This window comes from Struthio camelus, chromosome 8, assembly GCF_040807025.1.
Source record: "Struthio camelus isolate bStrCam1 chromosome 8, bStrCam1.hap1, whole genome shotgun sequence".
Taxonomy (NCBI): domain Eukaryota; kingdom Metazoa; phylum Chordata; class Aves; order Struthioniformes; family Struthionidae; genus Struthio; species Struthio camelus.
Window position 1 is genome coordinate 29,047,449 of NC_090949.1, and position 24,776 is coordinate 29,072,224.

The 24,776-nt window shown below is 45.5% G+C and overlaps 1 protein-coding gene across 1 annotated transcript in view; it reads right to left on the reverse strand.

Moving 5' to 3' along the window:
• The window catches only part of TRABD2B (TraB domain containing 2B), a 315,409-nt gene that overhangs the window by 129,336 nt on the left and 161,297 nt on the right, over nucleotides 1-24,776 (reverse strand). Inside the window, exon 3 of the mRNA XM_068953076.1 lies at nucleotides 19,041-19,187. Coding sequence (XP_068809177.1) covers nucleotides 19,041-19,187 — 147 coding nt within the window. The remainder of the gene's footprint in view (nucleotides 1-19,040; nucleotides 19,188-24,776) is intronic.

Genomic DNA, 24,776 nt, shown 5'->3' on the forward strand with positions numbered 1-24,776 from the left:
CTTCTGAGAAATGAACAGCCCTAAATCTACACCAACGCTTTCTGGGTCAGAGGCTGAGATCTGAGCCCTAGTTATCACTCATTTCTGAAGGGAGGATACCCTCCTGTTAACCAGTCTCAACAGGGCATGTGTGTCTTTTTTTTTTTTTTTTTTTACCGAAGTGCTACAAAATACATGACTCTGGCCTTGGAAGGCACCTGTTTCCTCCTGATTTATGGACCTTTCTGACATCTGGCAGAGCAATATCCAGTTTCTACAGCCTCTAACTTGAAGAACTCAAACAGTGCAAAGTAAAGGGGCTGCAAGAGCAAGCCTGTCCAAGAGGAGAGCGCAGCTGCTGAAGGGACGAACACTGCTGCTGACTCCGCTGGTTTTCCTTCTGCGCTCCAGAGTTTTCTCCTGATGAAGACCTTCATTGGCTAAGGAGGGAGGTGTCTGGTTAATCTGGTTTGGCCCAAAGTTGTCAGCTGCCAAGAAAATTAGCTTCCAGCTTGTTATGCAAAATGGAAACGAGGAAGGAGCTCTGCAAAACTGTGCGCAGCTCAGGGCATGTTCCAATTAACCCGCCCTTTAAAACCCACTTCTTATGACAATTTTTTTCTTTTAAGCACCAACATTTAAAGTAGTATATTAGAAGCCTGAGTGATCTGTAAAGGAAGCCTCTGAATTTTAGGATAAGTCAGTCCCATCCCTCACTTGCCTTTCCTAAGGCAAACACCTATCCAAGGTGAGACTTGATGCTGGAAAGAGCGTCACATGTCACCTGTCATTGAGGAGGGACCATATATATCCTGCCTCTTAACCCCTGGAGGCATGATACTGGAGATCAGTAAAACTGATTCAAACTGACAATCCCTGTTTATACCTACTTTACAGAGCTAGAAATGACCATGCAATTGGCTGAGCAACAGAATAGTAGAGGGAACTGGAAGGTGAGCAAGGAAAAAGGGAGTACATTACATTATGGGCACATCCAGCGCATTTTGAGGACAGGCTAGGTATGCCAAATCGGTGGATTTTTGTCCTGCTAAAATGGTTTGTTAGAAGCATACCCTGACACCAAACACAGATATAGAATCAGACCGATTAGAAGTCACAGAACACTGAAACATATTCCCAGGCTGCGCTCATCAAATTTTGCTCCTGCTCCATTGCGGGAAGCAGAGCAGCTCTCAAGGGAGAGCTCTCACCACAGCCAGGGCCTCAATGTTTTGAGAGCACACCAAAAAATAATTGCATCTCTCCCATCCGCGTTTGCCCACCCACTCGCCTGCCACGCTGCGCTGCCATAACTATCCCCACTCCAGGGAGCACTTCAGGAAGTGCTGCTAGGGTTTGGACTAACTCAGCATTTCCACTGCTGGAATGGATTTTCCATCATGTCCCTTGGCTTAGTGAGAGTCTACAGTGTCCCAAATCTCTGAAAGCAGGAAATGACACTGAAAAACAGCAAGGTAAAGGGTCAGCTGCCTTTTCCTCAGTAAAAAGCCTGGTCTTGTGAACCAGGGGCTGAACAGAGGGAGGGTGTCAAAACCCATGAATTTTATGGCTGATTCTGCAAACTTGGGCACATCGCTTCAGTTTTGAGCATTTCTGCTTCAGTTAGGCACACTGAGTTCTCTCTGAGCTAAAGGCCAACGAATACTTTCATGGGGCCAAAAGAATGTGTTGCATTGATAAAGGCCTGAGTTTTCATTCTCCGAGTGGGTGTTCAGACTTCCAGGGCTGATGTTCAGGTCTGGCTGCCTCTCACACTTGCATGTCACATCACCTGTGCAACTGTTGAGCTCGGGCTATTGGAGACAGCTGGTGCTGTGCCAGAGACCAGCCCTGAAGTTGGCTCCGCTCTTTCCCTGCACGCTGTTTCCTTTGCCTGCCATCTCAGAAAAGCAGCACAAGGCTGGAGCAGCTGCGAGTGGGGGACGCAGCCCTGACAGGATATCTATACCCTTCTTCCCAGGGCACAACAGTGGCAGAAAGAGGAGCAAAGGAGAAAATATCTCCCCTCATAAAACCCATCTTGCAGGGCCGAGGGAAGCATCAAAAATTTAAAGATGTCTGGATGAGGCTGGAGGGAAAAAGGGAGAAAAAGGAGAGAAGAGGAAGAGAGAAAAAAGAGGGAGTTCAAAGAATAATGTCCAAGAGCACAAGGAAAGTCAGTATAAGAGCAAATGTATGTCTTGGGACCACTTCTGGGCTGCCAGGTGTAGCTGGGAGCTAATCCTTGCCCATAGCCCTCTTGTATCATTGCTTACAGTTCCTATATGCTGCAAGTCACACCAGCAAGCTTGCTGTGATTGATCTACCCAATTTAAAGCTAGCTAGGGCATCTCAGCAACTTGAGTGCACAGAGATCTTCAAAACTCAGCTGCAATTAGCTAGTTCAGCTCTATGAGCCACCAGAGCATCTAAGTGTATCAATGGAGGAGAATTACAAATGGGAGAAGACCTAAAAGGAAAAGGCTGAAGGCTAGTGATTTCCCTTCTCCAAGGCTAGTACAGGATGCTTTTAAAAATACAGCAGATAAAACAAAAGCTATAGGCACCACTGCCTGCCTGACTAAACTTGTCACCAGGCAGGGACAGCTGGCAGCTCCCATGGGCACCGCGAAGCACATGTCCCTGCACCTTCAGCCTTGGCTGCACGCACTCAACCACCCTTGCCACCAGCCCCCAAGGCCCTACTGTTGAGTGCTCTTCTCCCATATAACATCCAGCCCAACTACAGTCACATGCCGTGCCTGCTTTTATGTTCTCCTCCTACACATTTAGGCTGAAGGAAAACATTCTTAAAAAATGGGAGAGAGAAAAGCCACAAGGATGGACTGTGCATCTCTCAAATAGCTTGGGGGAGGAGTGAGAGGGGGTGATTCTTTTAATAGCGATAAAAGTCTTTCAACAAATCCCTGAGAAGTCATGACCTCCATGTATGTTTTCTATTTGTTTTTCCACAACAGTTAAATAGTTGCTTTCTAAGCAACCACCACCAGCCTTCCCTTCCCCCCAGGCCTCCTTCCCCACCCCAGCCCTGCTCCCCTTGGTAGCGATGCCAAAATATGCAGCCGGCCTCTCTATCTGAATGAATGTTTTGATTAAAGAAGTCTTAACAAAACACAGTCAGAACAATGATCATGGCCCCCTTTCTGCAAGCTTCACCCAACTATGCAGTGTATATTTAGGAGCAGATTACAGGGACCTGTTCATTAATTGAATAAGGATGACAAGCCTGCCAGGTATGCAAATCGAGGTGTGGGTTTCAGTGCGGAGGGCAGATTTTAAATACCTAATGATACTGCTGCCCCATTAAAAACCCTTTAACATTATTTTTTTTTGAGGCCAGTTTTCACAAGCCTGCAAACATATGGAAAAGTTCAGGTTTTTCTATTTCACTTCCAAATGCTTTGTTTCCTTCAACAAAGAAGAACATTTTTTGTTCTGACACTAAAACCTTCACCTATTATATTGTCATGACACCCAAGTAAAGATACTGATCAAAGGGCAAAGCAGGGCAATAAAGTGAAAAACCTGTGGCCAGAAGGTTTGGGTTTGAGGGTGGGTTTACTGACGTTTTCCAGCTCTTTTTCCAAAGGTATTTTTCATTTTGTCTTCTGCTAAACAGTGGGAGAACATTTGGGCAGTAGGCAGGTACAAATTCAGGTTTGGTTTCTATTGGATATATGTTGTTCAGGGCTCTCCAATGAGTTTTTTCACTTCCCCATTTGGTAAGATGTTAGAGAAAGCCTGTTAAGGCTTATGTTTAGGCTTATGTTTATGTTACGGTTACAACACGATTTTTAACCCAAGGGAAGTGTGATCCAAAAGATATAGTTTGCAAAACACCAGCAAAATCCCATGCAATTCAGCAAGGAGCAAAAAAGCCGGCTAAAAAGAAGTGTTCATTAAGAATGCAACAGCAGTTGAATTGGATATGAGACCTCCAGAGTGGACACCACGACACAGTGATGTACTGAGAAACAGCGTTGCCCTCCTGGCTGGTCCAAGTGAAATCCCAGGCTTACCCCAATCCAGCTAGCCCCAGCCACATAGGCATCTGCCACAAACTGGACAATGACTTCAAAACTAGTTTTAATTTTTTTTAAGGTGAGATTTTTTTTTTTTTGAGAGGCCTAGAATAGAGAATAACGATGCAGAACATCTCCAAAAGAGCTTTTCAAAATGGAACAGATGCCAGCCAGGAGAAAAATAAGGAATAACTCAGATGAAATCAGTAAAGCAGCGACTGAATCACGCTTAGTTACCCTTGAAGTCAATTTATTTGCACTTAAGTGGTGGAACTGTGTTGACTTTGGGTTTATTAGCAGTCATTTATCCTAGAGGAGAAAGCAGAAGCTGCAGGTTTGAAGTCACCATCAGGTGGCACAATTGGCTTACACTGGAGAACCTGACATCCAACCTGACAATCCACAATAATAGTGGCACAACAATTCTTGGTCAGACAAGAAGGACATAAAAACATAGTCTTTCTGGATAACGTCTGAATTCAAATCCTGCCCATCAGTCAGGATAATCAATTTGCAACCCCTTCCTTTCCTCCTTTTTTCTTCTCTCTTTCATAATGCGGTGACAAAAAACATCCTTTGGATAAAACAAAGGGCAAAACAGCATCTTGTACATTCAAGCCACAGCATATTGTTAAAAAGCTAACAGGACTATCATTTGTCTTGAATAAGTCTTTCCAAGGAACACCTCATAACCTAGTTCTTTAAAAAGAGGGGACAGTGTAAAGGCTTTACTACAACCATACAACAACGTACTGAAAGCAGCATGCTACTACTTGGAATTCCAACTGTTTTTTTCCTTAATCATTTTCATACCCTTTTATAGTTAATTCCTATACTACTAAATACAGGTAGTCAACAATCCTTTAACATAAATCAGCCCTCTTCTGTAGCTGAAAGGGTTTCTTTTCTAATAACACAACAATATTTGCCTTTAAGTTTCTTGTTTCCATTTTTGCTCCTTCTCCCATCACTTTCTTCATGGGCACAGGAAAGAGGAAGGAAGGAATTTCTAAATTAAGAACTCTAAATTCAAACATGCTATGAAAATTTTAAAGCAGAAATCTATTTACAAGAACTGTAGCATGAAAAAATTTGAGAATGTTTATTTTGAATGATATGGAGCAAACAAACAAAAACCCCTCTAGAGTCTTTCAACCAGCACTATCATCAAGAAACAGGCCTAACTTTCACAATCTGGATCTGTAACCAATTTTCTGAAACACGTAAGCCAAAACATAATATTGTTCCAATCTAGAATCCGGTTCTGACATGATATGAAAATTACACTCAAAGTTTTGGCTCTACTTCTGTTTGTCTACTTCCAAATGCTCATGATATACCAAAATTGTGATTTAGTTGCAAGCAGAAAGAAAATACAATCCTATCATGGCAGATGAGCAGTTCTTCTAAACTACTGGAAGGTGACATGTCTCCAGCAGTATCCCTCTCTACAGCCCAAAGAGAGGAAGGTAGGACACTTCCTCTGCTCATTTTCAGGGGCGCCAGCGGCTCTGAACAAATACACTAGATACAGCTCCGCCAAACACACAGGCAACGTTGGGACTGCCATTAATTTCAGTAGCAACAAATGCTTATGGAAACATTACTCCTTGCCTAGACCCAGAACAAGAAACTCTTGGGACCAGCTCATTTGGCACCCAGGACAACCTCGCACTTGTTTGGCTAGAAAACTTATAATCACTCTCACTGGAAGGATGAGAGGCTGTGCCAACTCATCTGCACTTTATTACACTTGAAAATGATAAGATGTTTCTAAAGCATTACATTACAATAGCTGTGCCTTCATTTTATGGATTTATCTTCCTTTGCCCTAGATAAAACTCCATTCCTTGGACAAATTAAGTCTGCTCATCATTCAACACTCTGCCTAATGGTCTCAGCTGTGTGTTTCTGCATTCACTGAAACTGGGGCATTCCACAGATAGTTTTCATTGATTTGAGAAGTAAGCCAGAAGTTCAACTGTATTCTATCCAAAATAAGAAAGGGTCAAATTAATGATGTAATTATATTTATCAGGACCCTTAAAGGACTGGTTTGAATGCAGGACAACAACATTTTTAAAGGAGTACATAACACAACCCGGCAATTTATAAGCAGCAAAGGTATCAAAGGTATTTCTCCTCAATCTTGCCTGTGAGGGGAAAGGATGGGAGGAGGAGTAGACGAGTTTTCCAAGTTAACAGCTGGCTGCGCCGCTGGTGTTGGCAACAGGGCTTTGGTTTCTATGACCATGGGACCCTGTTTGAACATCAACAGCTGATGGGGAGCGACGGGATCCACCTTACCAAGCGGGGCACGCGCGTCTTTGCCAACAGATTGGCCAGCCTGGTAAGGAGGGCTTTAAACTAGGCAAGATGGGGGAAGGGGAGTGGTATAGTGGCAGGGGAGTCAGTAAAACACCACTCAAGTCAGGATGCCTCCAGCGGGTGCATACAGCCAGGGGAGACAGCATGCAACATGGCTATGAAGGATCCTCTTCCACCTCTCCTGGGAAGCCTGCGTGCTTGACTGGCTCTCTGAAATGCCTGTATACCAATGCACGCAGCATGGGGAATAAACAGGAAGGGTTAGAGATCTGTGTGTGGTCGCAGGGCCGTGATCTCATTGCAGTGACAGAGACATGGTGGGATAGTTCACATGACTGGGATGCTGTCATGGATGGCTATGTGCTTTTTAGGAAAGACAGGCCAGGAAGGCGAGGTGGTGGAGTTGCTCTTTATGTGAGCGAGCAGCTAAAATGTATGGAGCTCTGCCTCGGGGTGGATGAAGAGCAAGTTGAGAGCCTATGGGTAAGGATTAAAGGGCAAGGTAACATGGGTGACACTGTTGTGGGGGTCTACTACAGGCCACCTGACCAGGAGGAAGTCATCGATGAGGCCTTCTACAGACAGCTGGAAGTAGCCTCACGATCACAGGCCCTGGTTCTCATGGGAGACTTCAACCACCCTGACATCTGCGGGGAAGACAACACAGCTAGGCACAAACAGTCAAAGAGGTTCCTGCAAAACATTGATGATAATTTCTTGACTCGGGTGGTGGAGACGCCAACGAGGAGAGGTGCAATGCTAGACCTTGTACTAACAAACAAAGAAGGTCTAGTTGGAGATGTGAAGGTTGGAGGCAGCCTTGGCTGCAGTGACCATGAGATGGTGGAGTTCAGGATCCTCCGAGGAGGCAGCAGGGCAATGAGTAGGATTGCAACCCTGGACTTCAGGAGAGCTAACTTTGGCCTCTTCAGGGACTTACTTAGGGGAATCTCCTGGGGTAGGGCCCTAGAAGGAAGAGGGGTCCAAGAGAGCTGGTTAATATTCAAGCATCGCTTCCTCCAGGCTCAAGATCAGTGCATCCCTCTGAGGAAGAAGTCCAGCAAAGCGGGCAGGAGACCTGCATGGATGAGCAAGGAACTCCTGGCCAAACTCCAGCAGAAGAAGGAAGTGTACAGAATTTGGAAAGGGGAAAGGCCACTTGGGAGGAATACAGGGACGTTGTCAGAGTGTGCAGGGATGCGACAAGGAAGGCTAAGGCCCAGATGGAATTAAATCTGGCAAGGGATGTCAAGGACAACAAGAAGGGGTTCTTCAAATACATCAATAGCAAAAGGAAGACTAGGGAAAACGTGGGCCCGCTGCTGAATGGGGCGGGTGCCCTGGTGACAAAGGATACAGAGAAGGCAGAGTTGCTGAATGCTGCCTTTGCTTCCGTCTTCACTGCTAAGGCCAGTCCTCAGGAATTCCAGACCTTGGAGACAAGAGAGGAAGGCTGGAGAAAGGAAGACTCTCCCTTGGTGGAGGAGGATCAGGTAAGAGATCTTTTGTCTAAACTTGACATCCATAAATCCACGGGCCCTGATGGGATGCACCCACGAGTGCTGAGGGAGCTGGCGGATGTTATCGCTAGGCCACTCTCCATCCTCTTTGAAAGGTCCTAGAGATCAGGAGAGGTGCCTGAGGACTGGAAGAAAGCCAATGTCACGCCAGTCTTCAAAAAGGGCAAGAGGGAGGAGCCAGGAAACTACAGGCCTGTCAGCCTCACCTCCATCCCTGGAAAGGTGATGGAACAGCTCCTGCTGGAGGTCATCACTAAGCATCTGGAGGACAAGAAGGTGATCAGGAGTAGTCAGCATGGATTCACCAAAGGGAAATCATGCTTGACCAATCTGATAGCCTTCTATGATGGAATGACTGGCTGGGTAGATGAGGGCAGAGCAGTGGATGTTGTCTTTCAGCAAGCCTTCAGCAAGGCTTTTGACACTGTCTCCCATCACATCCTCCTAGGTAAGCTCAGGAAGTGTGGGCTAGACGAGTGGACGGTGAGGTGGCTTGAGAACTGGCTGGATGGCCGAGCTCAGAGGGTTGTGGTGAATGGCGCAGAGTCAAGTTGGAGGCCTGTGGCTAGGGGTGTCCCCCAGGGGTCAGTCCCGGGTCCAGTCTTGTTCAATATATTCATCAATGACCTGGAGGAAGGGACAGAGTGCACCCTCAGCAAGTTTGCTGATGATACTAAACTGGGGGGAGAGGCTAACACACCAGAAGACTGTGCTGCCATTCAGAGGGACCTGGACAGGCTGGAGAGGTGGGCGGAGAGGAACCTCATGAAGTTCAACAAAGGCAAGTGCAAGGTCCTGCACCTAGGCAGGAATAATCCCAGGCACCAGTACAGGCTGGGGGTTGACCTGCTGGAAAGTAGCTCTGCCAAGAAGGACCTGGGAGTCCGGGTGGACAATAAGTTGACCATGAGCCAGTAATGCGCCCTTGTGGCCAAGAAGGCAAATGGAATCCTGGGGTGCATTAGGCAGAGTGTTGCCAGCAGGTCGAGGGAGGTGATCCTGCCCCTCTACTCAGCCCTGGGGAGGCCTCCCCTGGAGTACTGTGTCCAGTTCTGGGCTCCCCAGTACAAGAGAGACATGGCACTCCTGGAGAGAGTCCAGCGGAGGGCTACCAAGATGATGAGGGGACTGGAGCATCTCTCCTATGAAGAAAGACTATGAGAGCTGGGCCTGTTCAGCCTGGAGAAGAGAAGATTGAGAGGGGATCTCATCAACGTGTACAAGTATCTGAAGGGGGAGTGTCAAGAGGATGAGGCCAGCCTCTTCTCCGTGGTGCCCAGCAACAGGACAAGAGGCAATGGGCAGAAACTGAACCACAGGAAGTTCCGTCTGAACCTGAGGAAAAACTTCTTCACTGTGAGGGTGACAGAGCATTGGAACAGGTTGCCCAGAGAGGTAGTGGAGCCTCCTTCCCTGGAGATATCCAAAACCCATCTGGATGTGATCCTGGGAAATATGCTCTAGGTGACCCTGCTTGAGCAGGGAGGTTGGACTAGATGATCTCCAGAGGTCCCTTCCAACCTAAACGATTCTGTGATCACGCAGTGACATACTAAAAACTTTTCTTCTTCAGTTTAGGGAGGCTGACTATGTTGATATGGTATCAGCTTATGAATCTCAACTGTCAGGCTATCAGGACCATCTTTTCAAAAGGCAATGCCCACTACGAAAACGCTGTATTTCAACATGAACGTGTGGTATTTTGAACCACAGAGGTAACTCAGGATTGCCCCGATGTCATTGTACAAAGTTATGCAAAAAGCTCAATTGTTTTTGATGGGCGCAGTTTTAAGGAAGAGGCACACTGAGCCCTCCACACCCAAAGTGGGGGTGAGGTAAGCAAGTTTGCAGGCTACGGTGACTGACAGGCAACTTCATTGTTTAGACTGCTCATCTCCAGCCAGGATGAAGCCAGACCTTGCTTCTCCCCTGGCAGTAAGGTGTAGTCATAGTCAGGGGCACATGAAGCCTGTAACTGGGTTATTCACTGGCCTGAATTTCTTCATTTTAGTACCCAGATGATGGCCAGGCCTACCGACTCTCATACAAAGCCTACTGAAGACATGTAAAAATTCTCAATTATTTCAGTGGGCTTTCAACATGGCCTAAAGCACACACAAAGCATAAAGGCACCCTAGATGACAGGCGCTTCTTAAGTCGCAGGTATGGCTCCTTGCCAGAATACAGAAGTTAAAGCTGCTGATCTAAATTGACATTTCTTCACTTCTAGAAATCTTTTTTCAAAAGGACAGAAAGAAACTGTGACTTCTGGGGGGGGGGGGGACAGGAGGAGGAGGAAAGTCTGAAGAAAAAGCAGCACACACCTACCCCGTCTTTAACTTCAAAATATTTTCTTTTCAGTGTCATTTTGACTCTCTTCCCAGAAAATCCAACATAAGTCTCTTGACTGAAAGAGCCACAGGAGAATCAAGTGTTTGCAGAAGGCTGTAAAGGCAGGAGAGATGTTTCCTACTCTGCTTTTGGGTCACAGTCTAACTGAATAAACTCAACTCCTTTAAAGTTTTATTAAGTTTAAATAAGGATTTATACGTGTGGAAAAATGGTGCTTGGAAACAAAATTCAGAGAGGAAAAAAGAAAGGAATGAGGAATGCAATATAACCACAGGAAAGCAGAGGTGTTTCCCCCCTTTCACTGTTCTTAATTAAAAAAGGAAAAAAAACCTGCAACTGGGAAGGATTTTTAGTGTTCCAGTGTCATCAGTTCTTCTTACTCTGGGATAGGAAAACAGGATGGATTTGGGGGCTCGCTCACATCCCTCCACTTTGGAGTAAGCCTGGTTCCCCAGACCCTGTGGGACGCAAGGGCAGAAAAGCTCCCTGGGGTGGGCTACAGAGCTGGCACTGGGCTCACACAGTCACTGCTGCCCTCTGCGAAGGCCTTCCCCTTCCCAGGGAGCAGGCGCTGTTCTGACCCACACACCCAGCCTCAGCACTTTGGTTTAGGCAATGCCTTTTCCTGTGCTTTTCCTCTCCAGCACCTGCTTCTTCTGCTACTGCTGCACCAAGACTGCATATCACCTTGTCGGAGGCCCAATGGGGACACTGCCCTTACCTCCTGGTGGCCACAAGAGTCAACAAGATTAACACCAAGAAACTGCATCACCTTCCCAAACTCAAACACACCTACAGTCAACAGCGTTGGTATTTCTACTTCTGTCCCTTCTTTCTGTTCTGACAAACTTTGCTATAAATCCATGTCAGCATCTTGTAGACCACTATTAAAGATGCTCGGTTTCCAAAAATTCATGCTACAGGAATTTAGGAAGTTACTGCACCTAGACAGACTTATCCCTTTACTGTCCCCATGAGCGTTAAGACTTTCTCAGCACATATTTCTAAGGTAAGTGTATGAAAGTGACTTAAAGCAATGGCTGCGAGGCAACTGATGGACAGGCTCACCTTTATTCTGTAGCTCCCACTAACCTCAAGGGAGAACAAGGATTAGTAACCTTAAACAGCCCCCAAAATGAATCTTCAAAGATTGCAAGCCATAGATTCCTGCCAGTCTGCCTGACCTTGTGGTACAGAGCTGAATTCCTTGCCTCCATCATTCATGTAAGCCTCCAGTACTACAAAAAAATCCCTCCATTTCTTATCTTTTGTTTCTATGTGACATTTCAACGTTGCATTAATGGTACAAGAGCTATGAGGACTGCTCAGGCTCCAGAAATGCTGGTTTAGCTGTCAGATGTTATAAAGGAACAGGCCTGCCTTCTAAAAAACACTTTGAGACCTTGCTTCCCATGACTGGCATGGGTATTTACCCCAAAGTTAAGTGATGGCATAGCTAACTTGGTATGTTTTATAGTTTCTCTGCACCTGTACTATCTTTTTTTTTTTTTGGCATCTGATGAGGCCTGCAATAAACTCTCATGACACCATGAATCTCTCTGCTTAGATTTAATGTTTCTAGAGAAGGATACTTTTGTACATACGTACTACATATGTAACACTTAATTCAGACTAATTTAATTTGCTAACCAAATGGCAAAGAGTCTCTATGGCAGAGACCTCATGTTAGCAAAAACAATCACAAACAATAAAAAAACCAAAACACATACAGCATGAACTTTGGAATTACCACCACTGGCAAAAATTAATCTGAATGGGGAATTTCTTTACATTTTAATTTTCTATTTTATTTTGCTTGTAATTAAAAATAAATGATGTAAAGCTGGTTTATAAAAACACTAGCAAACAAAAAACCTCTTTACCCAAATTAAAAGCAACAACCCATGAGAGAGAAACGCTCCGCTATGTTTAGAGTTCTGTAGGGACTAGTATACATACAGGGATTTTAATTTTCCACGGCCTGTAAGTGTTATAATCTCTATCAACTGTGTACACTCTGGGATCATGACTAACACTATTTCTGGAACTCCAACTGGCTGTTGGTTTCTTTCTTCTTTCTTTCACACTGTTTTTAAATTCAGATTTGCTCCAAGAATTTACAGGGATAAAAGTTTTTACAGCCTTATGTTCCTCTCAAGTCTAAAACACAGGTCTGTTACAGGACTTTCTATCAACAAATCACAGATGTCTACAAATCAATGTAATCAATGTGAATGGTCAAAACTTGTCTGAGGGACAAAGGCTTTATTGCTCTAGTAATTACATTTTTTTAATAGAGATTAAAAGATGACAGGACATTCAGACACCTGGACTGTCTTCACAATTTTACTACTAGACTAGTAGTACCAGTAGTCCTTTCTTTTCATCCATGGCCAACGCATCACCTTGTACGAGTTCCTTCTCCGAAATCATTATGCCCCTCTCATGCGCTGTGCTTGCACGCTACAGGAATAGTTACAACAGATGTCTTCTCCAGGGTCTTCGGACATCTTGAGCTTTCCAGCTTTTCCACCTCTCACATCACCTCTTTAAAGAAACAGGCTTACCTGAACTACTTTCTCCCTTTACTTTTCAGTGTACCGCTTTCCAGATATAGCGGTTCTGGCAGCTTTCAGTGCTCCACAAACTTCTGTTTTAGTACTGCCATGTTAGTTACCCGTTAAGTCCCATTTAGTCACACTAAACAATGCTTCAATCTCTAAGACTTGATTCACTGGGACAACTAGGAAATTTTATTTTATGCATTGTGAGTCATTCTTTCTCTGCTACCTGAAAACTATAGCTGCATAGCTATAATCAGATAGGGAGAAAGAAGAGGCACATTGCCATTTGTCCAGAGTTTAATAACCTCCAGTTGTTCAAGCTGTTGTCTTTCTACCCCCATCAAGTGGCCTGTTAGTTCTGTGACAGATGCCATGAAAAAGCTACAGTGGACTTGTTTTGTATTTCTTTGTAGACTTTCTCAGAGAGCCATACAGAACCTTTAGAAAAACATCCATGTCTCAGGGCAGGGCTGGGAGACTTCGCTACCTCACGTTTAGGTTGGTGCTGCAGTTATTTCTTAGAGGAAACTGTAAGGATAAGTGACCCACAGAGCCCTGTGCAACTCAGGATAACAAGGGGGAAGATGGCTAAGATGTCTCAGAGACCTCTACCTAGATTGACAGACTTGGCTTACCTCAAGAGAACTGAGAAAGGGTCACACAGTTTTCCTTGATTTGCATACACTAATGGCTAACTGGTATCATGATTTAATAGACTTTCATTGACAACATATAAAACAACAAAACAACAGTGTTGAGAGCGCAGCCAACAGAGGCAGTGAACAGACGCAGCAGTTTGTGCAGCAGTGTCTGGGCTCTGCCTGGGCCTTTTGTGGGCCTTGTTGGAAGTTGTGGAGACTTTCTGGGGACCCCCGAGGAACTAGACGGTGCTTGCTGCTAGCAGGAAGGGAGAGCTGGGCAAGGACTCCTGCAGGGGACCTTGACTTAACTTCTCCTGGGAAGTTCTAGCTAGGTGGGGCTGCTGCTAACGAGCTCTCTGGGCTGCCCTGGTCAGAGGGAGTTGGGGCTTTTGTTTCAAGTGGCTCCTGATTGGGTGGGTCAAGCACCCTTGTGAGTCACTGCTAGGCAGAGGCCTATATAAGAGCCAGGCCTAGAGCGCAGCTCCCAGAGCGCAGCCAACAGAGGCAGCAGTTTGCGCAGAAGGGCGCCAGAAGGCAAAGAAGGCACCTCTCCATTTTGCACAGTGGTGTGTCCTTCCCCGGGGCATGGTCATGACACGCCGCAGAGCATGTTCCCCAGTGGCTGCGGGAGGTGCTGCATTGGCTGTGTCTGAGGCCTCAACCCAGACAGACCCTCAGACAGCAGATGCAGCTCTGCAGGTGTCAGGCTGCGGGGAGTGCCTGGGGCTTCTCCGCAAGGCCTGGGCTGACAGTCAGCTTTCCTGTGAGAGGTGTGCTGTGGTTGACCAGTTGTGTCACCAGATAAAGGAGTTACGGGAGGAGGTTAGTAGGCTGCGTAGCATCCGAGAGGATGAGCAGGAGATGGACAGGGCGTTCTCGGAGACTGTTCAGCTCCGGGAGTCCCCTGCCCCCACTGCAGCGGAGTTGTCAGAGGGCTCAGCACCGTGTGTAAAGGTGCATCATAACGCTGTTGAAGAGGGCTGGAAGCTGGTGACCTCTCGTAGAAGGAGAAAGGCTATTGCTCCTCCTCAAGACTTACTCTTGAAGAAAAAGTTTAGCGCCCTCCAAGCCGAGGAGGAGCTGGGCATGGCTCCAAGGGAGGCAACTGGCCTGGCAGACCCTGTGCCGTGCAGGAACCCCCGGAAGAAACAGCGAGTGATTGTTGTGGGTGACTTCCTGCTGCAGGGGACAGAGGCACCTATCTGCCGAACTGATCTCTTGTCCAGAGAGGTTTGCTGCCTGCCAGGGGCTCGAATAACAGATGTCGTGAAAAGACTGCCAAGGCTTGTCCACGCATCGGACTACTACCCTCTGCTGATTTTCCATGTGGGTGCTAACGACACGAAAGGCAAACTGGAAACCATCAAACAGGACTTCAGAGCTCTGGGAATGGTAGTGAAGGGTCTAGGAGCCCAGGTTGTTTTCTCCTCAATCTTGCCTGTGAGGGGAAAGGACGGGAGGAGGAGTTGACGAGTTTTCCAAGTTAACAGCTGGCTGCGCCGCTGGTGTTGGCAACAGGGCTTTGGTTTCTATGACCATGGGACCCTGTTTGAACATCAACAGCTGATGGGGAGCGACGGGATCCACCTTACCAAGCGGGGCACGCGCGTCTTTGCCAACAGATTGGCCAGCCTGGTAAGGAGGGCTTTAAACTAGGCAAGATGGGGGAAGGGGAGTGGTATAGTGGCAGGGGAGTCAGTAAAACACCACTCAAGTCAGGATGCCTCCAGCGGGTGCATACAGCCAGGGGAGACAGCATGCAACATGGCTATGAAGGATCCTCTTCCACCTCTCCTGGGAAGCCTGCGTGCTTGACTGGCTCTCTGAAATGCCTGTATACCAATGCACGCAGCATGGGGAATAAACAGGAAGGGTTAGAGATCTGTGTGTGGTCGCAGGGCCGTGATCTCATTGCAGTGACAGAGACATGGTGGGATAGTTCACATGACTGGGATGCTGTCATGGATGGCTATGTGCTTTTTAGGAAAGACAGGCCAGGAAGGCGAGGTGGTGGAGTTGCTCTTTATGTGAGCGAGCAGCTAAAATGTATGGAGCTCTGCCTCGGGGTGGATGAAGAGCAAGTTGAGAGCCTATGGGTAAGGATTAAAGGGCAAGGTAACATGGGTGACACTGTTGTGGGGGTCTACTACAGGCCACCTGACCAGGAGGAAGTCATCGATGAGGCCTTCTACAGACAGCTGGAAGTAGCCTCACGATCACAGGCCCTGGTTCTCATGGGAGACTTCAACCACCCTGACATCTGCGGGGAAGACAACACAGCTAGGCACAAACAGTCAAAGAGGTTCCTGCAAAACATTGATGATAATTTCTTGACTCGGGTGGTGGAGACGCCAACGAGGAGAGGTGCAATGCTAGACCTTGTACTAACAAACAAAGAAGGTCTAGTTGGAGATGTGAAGGTTGGAGGCAGCCTTGGCTGCAGTGACCATGAGATGGTGGAGTTCAGGATCCTCCGAGGAGGCAGCAGGGCAATGAGTAGGATTGCAACCCTGGACTTCAGGAGAGCTAACTTTGGCCTCTTCAGGGACTTACTTAGGGGAATCTCCTGGGGTAGGGCCCTAGAAGGAAGAGGGGTCCAAGAGAGCTGGTTAATATTCAAGCATCGCTTCCTCCAGGCTCAAGATCAGTGCATCCCTCTGAGGAAGAAGTCCAGCAAAGCGGGCAGGAGACCTGCATGGATGAGCAAGGAACTCCTGGCCAAACTCCAGCAGAAGAAGGAAGTGTACAGAATTTGGAAAGGGGAAAGGCCACTTGGGAGGAATACAGGGACGTTGTCAGAGTGTGCAGGGATGCGACAAGGAAGGCTAAGGCCCAGATGGAATTAAATCTGGCAAGGGATGTCAAGGACAACAAGAAGGGGTTCTTCAAATACATCAATAGCAAAAGGAAGACTAGGGAAAACGTGGGCCCGCTGCTGAATGGGGCGGGTGCCCTGGTGACAAAGGATACAGAGAAGGCAGAGTTGCTGAATGCTGCCTTTGCTTCCGTCTTCACTGCTAAGGCCAGTCCTCAGGAATTCCAGACCTTGGAGACAAGAGAGGAAGGCTGGAGAAAGGAAGACTCTCCCTTGGTGGAGGAGGATCAGGTAAGAGATCTTTTGTCTAAACTTGACATCCATAAATCCACGGGCCCTGATGGGATGCACCCACGAGTGCTGAGGGAGCTGGCGGATGTTATCGCTAGGCCACTCTCCATCCTCTTTGAAAGGTCCTAGAGATCAGGAGAGGTGCCTGAGGACTGGAAGAAAGCCAATGTCACGCCAGTCTTCAAAAAGGGCAAGAGGGAGGAGCCAGGAAACTACAGGCCTGTCAGCCTCACCTCCATCCCTGGAAAGGTGATGGAACAGCTCCTGCTGGAGGTCATCACTAAGCATCTGGAGGACAAGAAGGTGATCAGGAGTAGTCAGCATGGATTCACCAAAGGGAAATCATGCTTGACCAATCTGATAGCCTTCTATGATGGAATGACTGGCTGGGTAGATGAGGGCAGAGCAGTGGATGTTGTCTACCTGGACTTCTGCAAGGCTTTTGACACTGTCTCCCATCACATCCTCCTAGGTAAGCTCAGGAAGTGTGGGCTAGACGAGTGGACGGTGAGGTGGCTTGAGAACTGGCTGGATGGCCGAGCTCAGAGGGTTGTGGTGAATGGCGCAGAGTCAAGTTGGAGGCCTGTGGCTAGGGGTGTCCCCCAGGGGTCAGTCCCGGGTCCAGTCTTGTTCAATATATTCATCAATGACCTGGAGGAAGGGACAGAGTGCACCCTCAGCAAGTTTGCTGATGATACTAAACTGGGGGGAGAGGCTAACACACCAGAAGACTGTGCTGCCATTCAGAGGGACCTGGACAGGCTGGAGAGGTGGGCGGAGAGGAACCTCATGAAGTTCAACAAAGGCAAGTGCAAGGTCCTGCACCTAGGCAGGAATAATCCCAGGCACCAGTACAGGCTGGGGGTTGACCTGCTGGAAAGTAGCTCTGCCAAGAAGGACCTGGGAGTCCGGGTGGACAACAAGTTGACCATGAGCCAGCAGTGTGCCCTTGTGGCCAAGAAGGCAAATGGAATCCTGGGGTGCATTAGGCAGAGTGTTGCCAGCAGGTCGAGGGAGGTGATCCTGCCCCTCTACTCAGCCCTGGGGAGGCCTCCCCTGGAGTACTGTGTCCAGTTCTGGGCTCCCCAGTACAAGAGAGACATGGCACTCCTGGAGAGAGTCCAGCGGAGGGCTACCAAGATGATGAGGGGACTGGAGCATCTCTCCTATGAAGGAAGGCTGAGAGAGCTGGGCCTGTTCAGCCTGGAGAAGAGAAGATTGAGAGGGGATCTCATCAACGTGTACAAGTATCTGAAGGGGGAGTGTCAAGAGGATGAGGCCAGCCTCTTCTCCGTGGTGCCCAGCAACAGGACAAGAGGCAATGGGCAGAAACTGAACCACAGGAAGTTCCATCTGAACCTGAGAAAAAACTTCTTCACTGTGAGGGTGACAGAGCATTGGAACAGGTTGCCCAGAGAGGTAGTGGAGTCTCCTTCCCTGGAGATATCCAAAACCCGTCTGGATGTGATCCTGGGCAATATGCTCTAGGTGACCCTGCTTGAGCAGGGAGGTTGGACTAAATGATCTCCAGAGGTCCCTTCCAACCTCAACGATTCTGTGATTCTGTAACTTATTTGCCAGTTTATATGGGATCACTCCAATAAGTCAGTGTACCCGAGACAGAAACTTGGGAATATTTGTCAAAAAAAAAAAGGTAGAAAATGACATTTGAAAACTAAGTTTCCATAGAATAAGCAGGAAAGAAGAAATAGGAACCTACACATTAAATGAGAAGCTCAGTTTGCCATGAACTATCAGACAAGTCTAGAGGGCAGATATCAGCTCTATTGAGAGTCTTTAATCGCATTGGATAACTAAGATAAACAGAGACTGAAGGGCTGCCCTAGACGCATACAAATTTATTGAATTATGACATGTTTGAGAAGTTATTTACTTTGTGGAATATTTATATAAGGCTCACTTCCTCTTCAAATATAAGCTCAAGTAGTACAAAGTTTTTAGCTTTTTCTTCCCCTCCCCCCCACCAAACAAGGGGACTACATTCAACAGCCACACAAACATCCATAATTAGCTTTCTTCAGGCATGTTCCTTGGAAAGTTTTCTAGTTATTCACTTCCCCAGAGCCAAAGCAATGCCAAGGAAAAGCCCCTCGCCACGTATGTCTCATTCGTCTAGTGAAAGAATGAAAGCACAGGGCACCAAGAGGGAGAAGAGGAGACAGGGTATAAAGCGATGATCCCACAACTGGATTATTAGTCTTTGCTCTGCTATAGGCACCTGATAGGCCTTAGACCAGGCTCTTTGTACCTCACTTCACCAGCTGAATTAATCTCTTGTCATACAGTATCTACAAGATGCAGCACTGAGTGGTACTACGTACGTGACTACCTAACAAAAACAGATGCCAAGCGTTTTAATGAACACAGCTCATTAGATTAGGGATTTGGCAAGAGGACGTTTCTCAGCTTGGCAAGGTAGAGTACTGTAACTACTACAACAGCTGATTCATCCTCAGATTGGTTGGCCCATCCACACTTTTGCTTACCTGAGAAGTGTCATGATTGAATATGACAGCATTCAGGTCTCCACAGTTATAATGCTTGATGAGATCTTCAGTGGTATATGGGGCCTGCAAACTACCTGCTCGGAGACTTTCATGTTGGAGTAAAGTTTGGTTTAGAGCAAACAGCACCTGTAGAAATACAAACAGCAAAAACAGGCATGAGTTAGAAATCACAGGAGCAAAGCCTGAAAGGCCAAACTTTGAGAAACCTTCATGGAGTCCCACCTGAGGTCCTTTGACTTCTCCTGGCCAACAGTAACAAGGAGTGATCTTTAGCCATTCCCAACTGGGAGGGGGGTCAGATGCAAGGCCATCTGCTAGCAGAAGACCTTTCTAGAAGGCCTTTGATATTCCTCACTACAAATTGCTTTAATAACACGTATTTTGCTGGGAGATCACGGTGGCAAAGTGGTCTGAGGACTTCTAGCCAAGTTGTCTGCACAGGTAGCCTAAAAGAGGCACACTGGAATAAAAGCCCCCAAATTAGGAAACAGACAGCAGAAATTCCCTATCAGCTAGTTTAAATTCAAAGTCCAAACCGAGTTGGAAGTTTCTGGATAAAAAAAAAAAAAAAAAATCAAAACCTTTCAAACATCTGAAGTTACACTTAAAGAAATATTGGGACTTTCTGCATGCTAATAATAGCAGAAACTTTAAGAATCAAAGCTTGTTAGCCTCCCTCCCGGGCTTTACCCTTCCACTCAGCCTTTGGCAAAATGAATAGAGGTACTGATTCATCACACTGTTGCAACAGACTAATTGAGTGTCCTCATCCAAATCTGAAAATATGAAATGTACTCTTTTACAGAGAAAATAGAAGCACACTTTACTATCTACATTGCATAGCCAAAGAAAAACTGTCCATATAGACAATATTTTTCCTTGCGTTACATAAAAGGCTACTAAATTCCATAAGCATTATCACATTTTTATATATTTGTGACAGACTGTGGGGGTGATTTATACTGATCGCTCAACCACCGAGACTGAGCTTTCCATGTTCAGCTTTCCAAGAATTTTCCAAGGAAATTTGATAAAAAGTAGATGAGCAATCAGAAGTACAGCAGTTAAGACAGTGAGTTCATCACAAATTATAGAAATATGTGAATGCACATTTCCTGGAAGAAACTGCTCTGTGGCAACTGTGAACACAGATTTCTGAAAAGTTATTTTGATGTGTCATCTTGAAGATTTTTTCACCAAAAAAAAACCCCCATCACTCCTGCATCCCTCAACCTCATATTTCACCACATTCTCAGCTTCTCTCCTTTATCACAATGCACTCTTAATCTCAGTCAATAACAATCATCTCAAAATCTGGATAAAATAACCCATGCTGAGCTCCAACTGGCCCAGCCAGGCTGCAGGCTGTGACACAGTCATATCCTTACCCATATACTTAACTTTAAGCAACTGAACCCACTTTAAGCAGTGAACCCAAGAGGGGTTTAAAATTAATGATGTACATATGTCTTTGCAACCTGGAAGCTTTTATTTGTTTATTAATATGGTTACCATTGAAGTGTATCTGAAGGAATGGAAACAGTCAATTGGTCTTACTTCTGCAAAAGCCTCATGCACATAACAAGCTTGATCTGAAAAGGTTTTTGAAGTAATAATAAAAGGAATAATTATCTCCAGTACATTAACAGCCTCTTAATACAAAGTTGTTACATGCTAAATGGCATACAAATTCTGGTTGAGGAAAAGCAAATATTGTTTTTAATTTACTTCTGAAAACACAAAAAGCGGCTTTCAACTGAACCTGTTATACCTCACGTCTGCAATTGGTTCCCTCTTAAGATCCAAGCCTAAAAGATTTCCTTGTCCAGATCTAAGGTTCCCTTCAGGCTTTCCTCACAGAGGGATCAAGCTTTCCCAGTCCCCAAACTTTCCAGTCTAAAGATAAGCATCTTCCCAATTTTTTTTTTTTGGTTACAAAAAAACTAAAATTTGCAAAAAACCACAGTTTAAAGATTTCATAACCTTTGAAAGGACCTGAGCCTCCCTCACTGACCCTCAAAAGGCTATAGCGTTTTGAAATGGTTCACTCCAGGATTTCCTGAGGATTCTAAACATTTTGACTAATAAAAATAAAAGCTTAGAAAAATGTTGACAGGAAAAGTGAGAGCAGAGGTTTTCCCAAAATGCTGTTAGTAAAATCCTCATTGTTGGTTTTTTTAAACAAAGGATGTTGCTGGATACGCACCCCGCCCCAAATCCTGAAGATGGTGTGCTTTATGGTAAACTATTTAGGACGACCTAAACAAATACTTACTTTATTCCCTATGCTATCTTGTACTCTGGCTTCCTGAGGAAACAAGTCTCATGCAGTTATGCTCTGGGTCTGTCTCGTCCCAATAAATTTGGAACCTATTAGCTGATGTCAGTCAGATTTGCAGAGGGATAGAGGTCTTAAAGATAATTGCCTATATGTTCTTGAAGATAAGTGCCCAGTTGCAGAAGAGGCCACAGGATGAGCTCACTTCTTATGAGAAACCAAAGAATCCCCATGAGACAGAATGAGTTAATCAGTTTACAAAGGAAATGAGAGCCCAATGCATTGGATATCACACTTCAGTACCTGTTTTTATGGCAGGACATTTATGTTTTCTTTGCACCTGTGCAGCAAAATGACCCAAAAACACTGCCTGCCAGCTGAACTGCGTATGGCACTCTGCTAACGCTGCAGGGGAGCTAGTCTCTGGATTGAAACTAGTACTCAAAAAGCCACTTGAAAGGTTTTACTTTAGGATGGAAGTTAAAATAAGAAACTCATACAAACACTTGAACACACTAAAACAGAACTTCAACGACTTCAAGCAGGACTTCCCCAGATATTTGTTTATTAAGAGCCATAAACATTATTCTTTCTGATCACGCAGCTCAAACCAGGCTTGGACAAGTAAGGTCTTGCAGCCATCACTTGCTCATTTGTTGGATTTGTAGACCATTTCCTTTAGGGTCGGGTTAGATCTATCTTAACATCTGAATGTGTTTTTCCTTACTGTCTGGGTAAGGCCACAAAAACAATGCCATTTTCTTTTTCTCGCTATCTTATTATCAGTGGCCCCATGACCTCCAGCCTAAATCTCCGAGTTAAATCTCCCAGAGGTGCCCAAGATTACTGAACAACTGATGACTTCAAAACAAACATACTTAGAGCCACTGTCTGTACACAGTCCCACCTAATAAACATAGCAGACAGTATTTGTCCTGGGAAGCAATGGTAAATTATGATGCTGTCTCCAGTAAAGTGCATTTTAATTCACATAAATTATGAACCCTGTATACATGCACTTTGAAAGCTTCTTTGTGCTGCAGTCCCTGGCCCTGGTTTGCAATAGATGAGGCACTGGAAGGCAGTGACTTAACCAAGCGGTGCTGTCCTCCTGTGGAAAGCAGCAACCTAACAGTGTTTTTCCTGCAGTGTTTGGTGACACCAGTTCAGCTCTTATGGAAGATAAGACAGTATACACCACCAACTCGCCAAGCCCACATAGCACCGTGAACCACTGGGCCAGACTTTTTTGCAGCACCAGCACCACTGCGCAAACTATTACTATTGCAAGGACCAAGCCATTTCTGCTACAGGAGGGCAGGAGAGGAAGTAGTAAAGTGGGGACCACTGCTATTGCACTACAGTTGAAAGATCCTCAGGAGGGGAAAAAAAGCTATGGGAATCCCAACTCTTATTTCTTGGTGAACATCTCTATTTGCACCAACTGCTCTTGCCTTCACCTAACAATATCTGTGTTGCTGCCCTGCTTTTTCCTGTGCCCAAGATCCTGAAGGTGAAGGAGCACTTCGGTTGCAGCTGAATCTGCAGAGATGAGCCTGATCCACCCACATGCAGGCTCACTGTGAGTTCTGCAGAACTCCACAAGGGAGCAAATAAGCATAATTCAGAGCCTACCTAGCCAACAACTTCATCCATTACCTTAACACACGAGCAATATTTTTCCCCTCCTGGATTACAGAGGCAGAAGTCAAATACTAATGGAAAGTATGGATTGCAAAAAAAGTCCCTCTTGCACACAAATCAACTTGCACATTTAAACCATTTACTTTCAACTTCAAAAGGCTATTAAAGAACAACCACCCAAACTCCTTATATAAAAACAAACTGATAAAACCTAAATTGGGACTCGAGGTTTCAAAGGGAACTGGCATTGTATAAGAGTGTTGATGTATACACAACAGGATCGGCAATTGTGCAATTTGCTTTGGAACAATTTGAACTTTGTTTTCGCAAACCCATGGGAGTACCTGGAGGTGGGGAGAAGCTGTTTGGTTTTATGTGATATTTTAATGAGATTTGCTTCTGAGGCAAGTAAACTCTGTCCACAGAAACAGATCTAAGAAAACACTGCCACCTTTCCAAACCAGGAAAGGAAATAAATATACACATACCTGAACTGGGCTCAGGAACACTTGAGGGCTTCCACTAAAAATCCTATTGTTCATCATATTTTGTTTGGGGAGCAAAGCAAATGGCTAGATAAAATTCCACCTGTTTCAAGGAACTCTCCCAAACCTTCATAAATGTGTTTTATTGTGCCACAAGCCTGCAGCTTCAGACTAGAAGTTCTAAGACTGTTGTCGAAAGCACAGTGACATGTTAGCGACATGCGCACGACAGCTACAGAAGAGAAATCATAGCCCTTGTGCAGGAAAGATTTCTCCTTGCCTGTCTTGCACGTATTCGACTCTAGCTGAGAAGAGGGGGGGGAAAAACACACCAGAAAACAAAAGTCAAGTTATCCTTTGTCAAATACAATATCATGCCTGGTTCCTGTCAACTGTTCATAACTTTTCTCCTGAACAGCATCAAGGAGGAAATAAAATGTTCACTTTTCTAAAAGATGCTATTCTGTGTATGGATTCTTTACCATGATCATCACTGTATGTTGGCTCAAAGATGCACAAGACAGTTAAACTTCTCCAGCTCTACATTTTTACTGCTTTTGCATGGGAGAAGAAATTGACCTTGGTCAACTACCTTGTGTTACATCCTTACAAGCAAGATGCTCATGTACTTTGTCAGAAATTCATTTCTTTTGTTACTACATTTTTGGAGTTCCCCAGCTTCTGACAACAGCTCGACTCTTCCTGTCACCTTGTCTAGGAGGCAGCACTAAGGATTTCAAACTCACTGGTGAGGTTGCCAGGGCCAGCTCTTCAATTAGTCTTACTACAGTCCAAAAAAGCATCATAATGGAAAAACAGCTTCACGAATGCTTAGGACAGCATTCACAAGACGATCTCTAAATAAGACAAGGCAGTTTGATTACCAGATAAAATGTTCTAGTGCTCCCTAACATTCTTACGTTTTACTAAATGTTACTAATGTTTACATTTTATATTTTACTACAACAATAGAAAACAATTTCAGGAGTTACACACAAGAGAAGAAACAAAATTTCGGATAAGCTGAAAAAACGCATCTGCGTTCTGGTGTGCTTACTATAAAGGAGACCTGAGAACGTAAAGAAACCCTGAGAAAACTCACAGGCCAAATTTTGGTGCTCAGATTAATTTTACTGGTATGCCATGGGGGAGAAATGACTTTCCGTTTCTAAGCTTACCAAGGCTGAACTATAAATACTGCATTCACATGACCACAATAGCTGGAGATATGACACCTACAACAACACTGCAAAAGCTAGTTCTTCAGTTTTATACTAAAATTTCATCTCTCAGACAAGGGCTATTGTT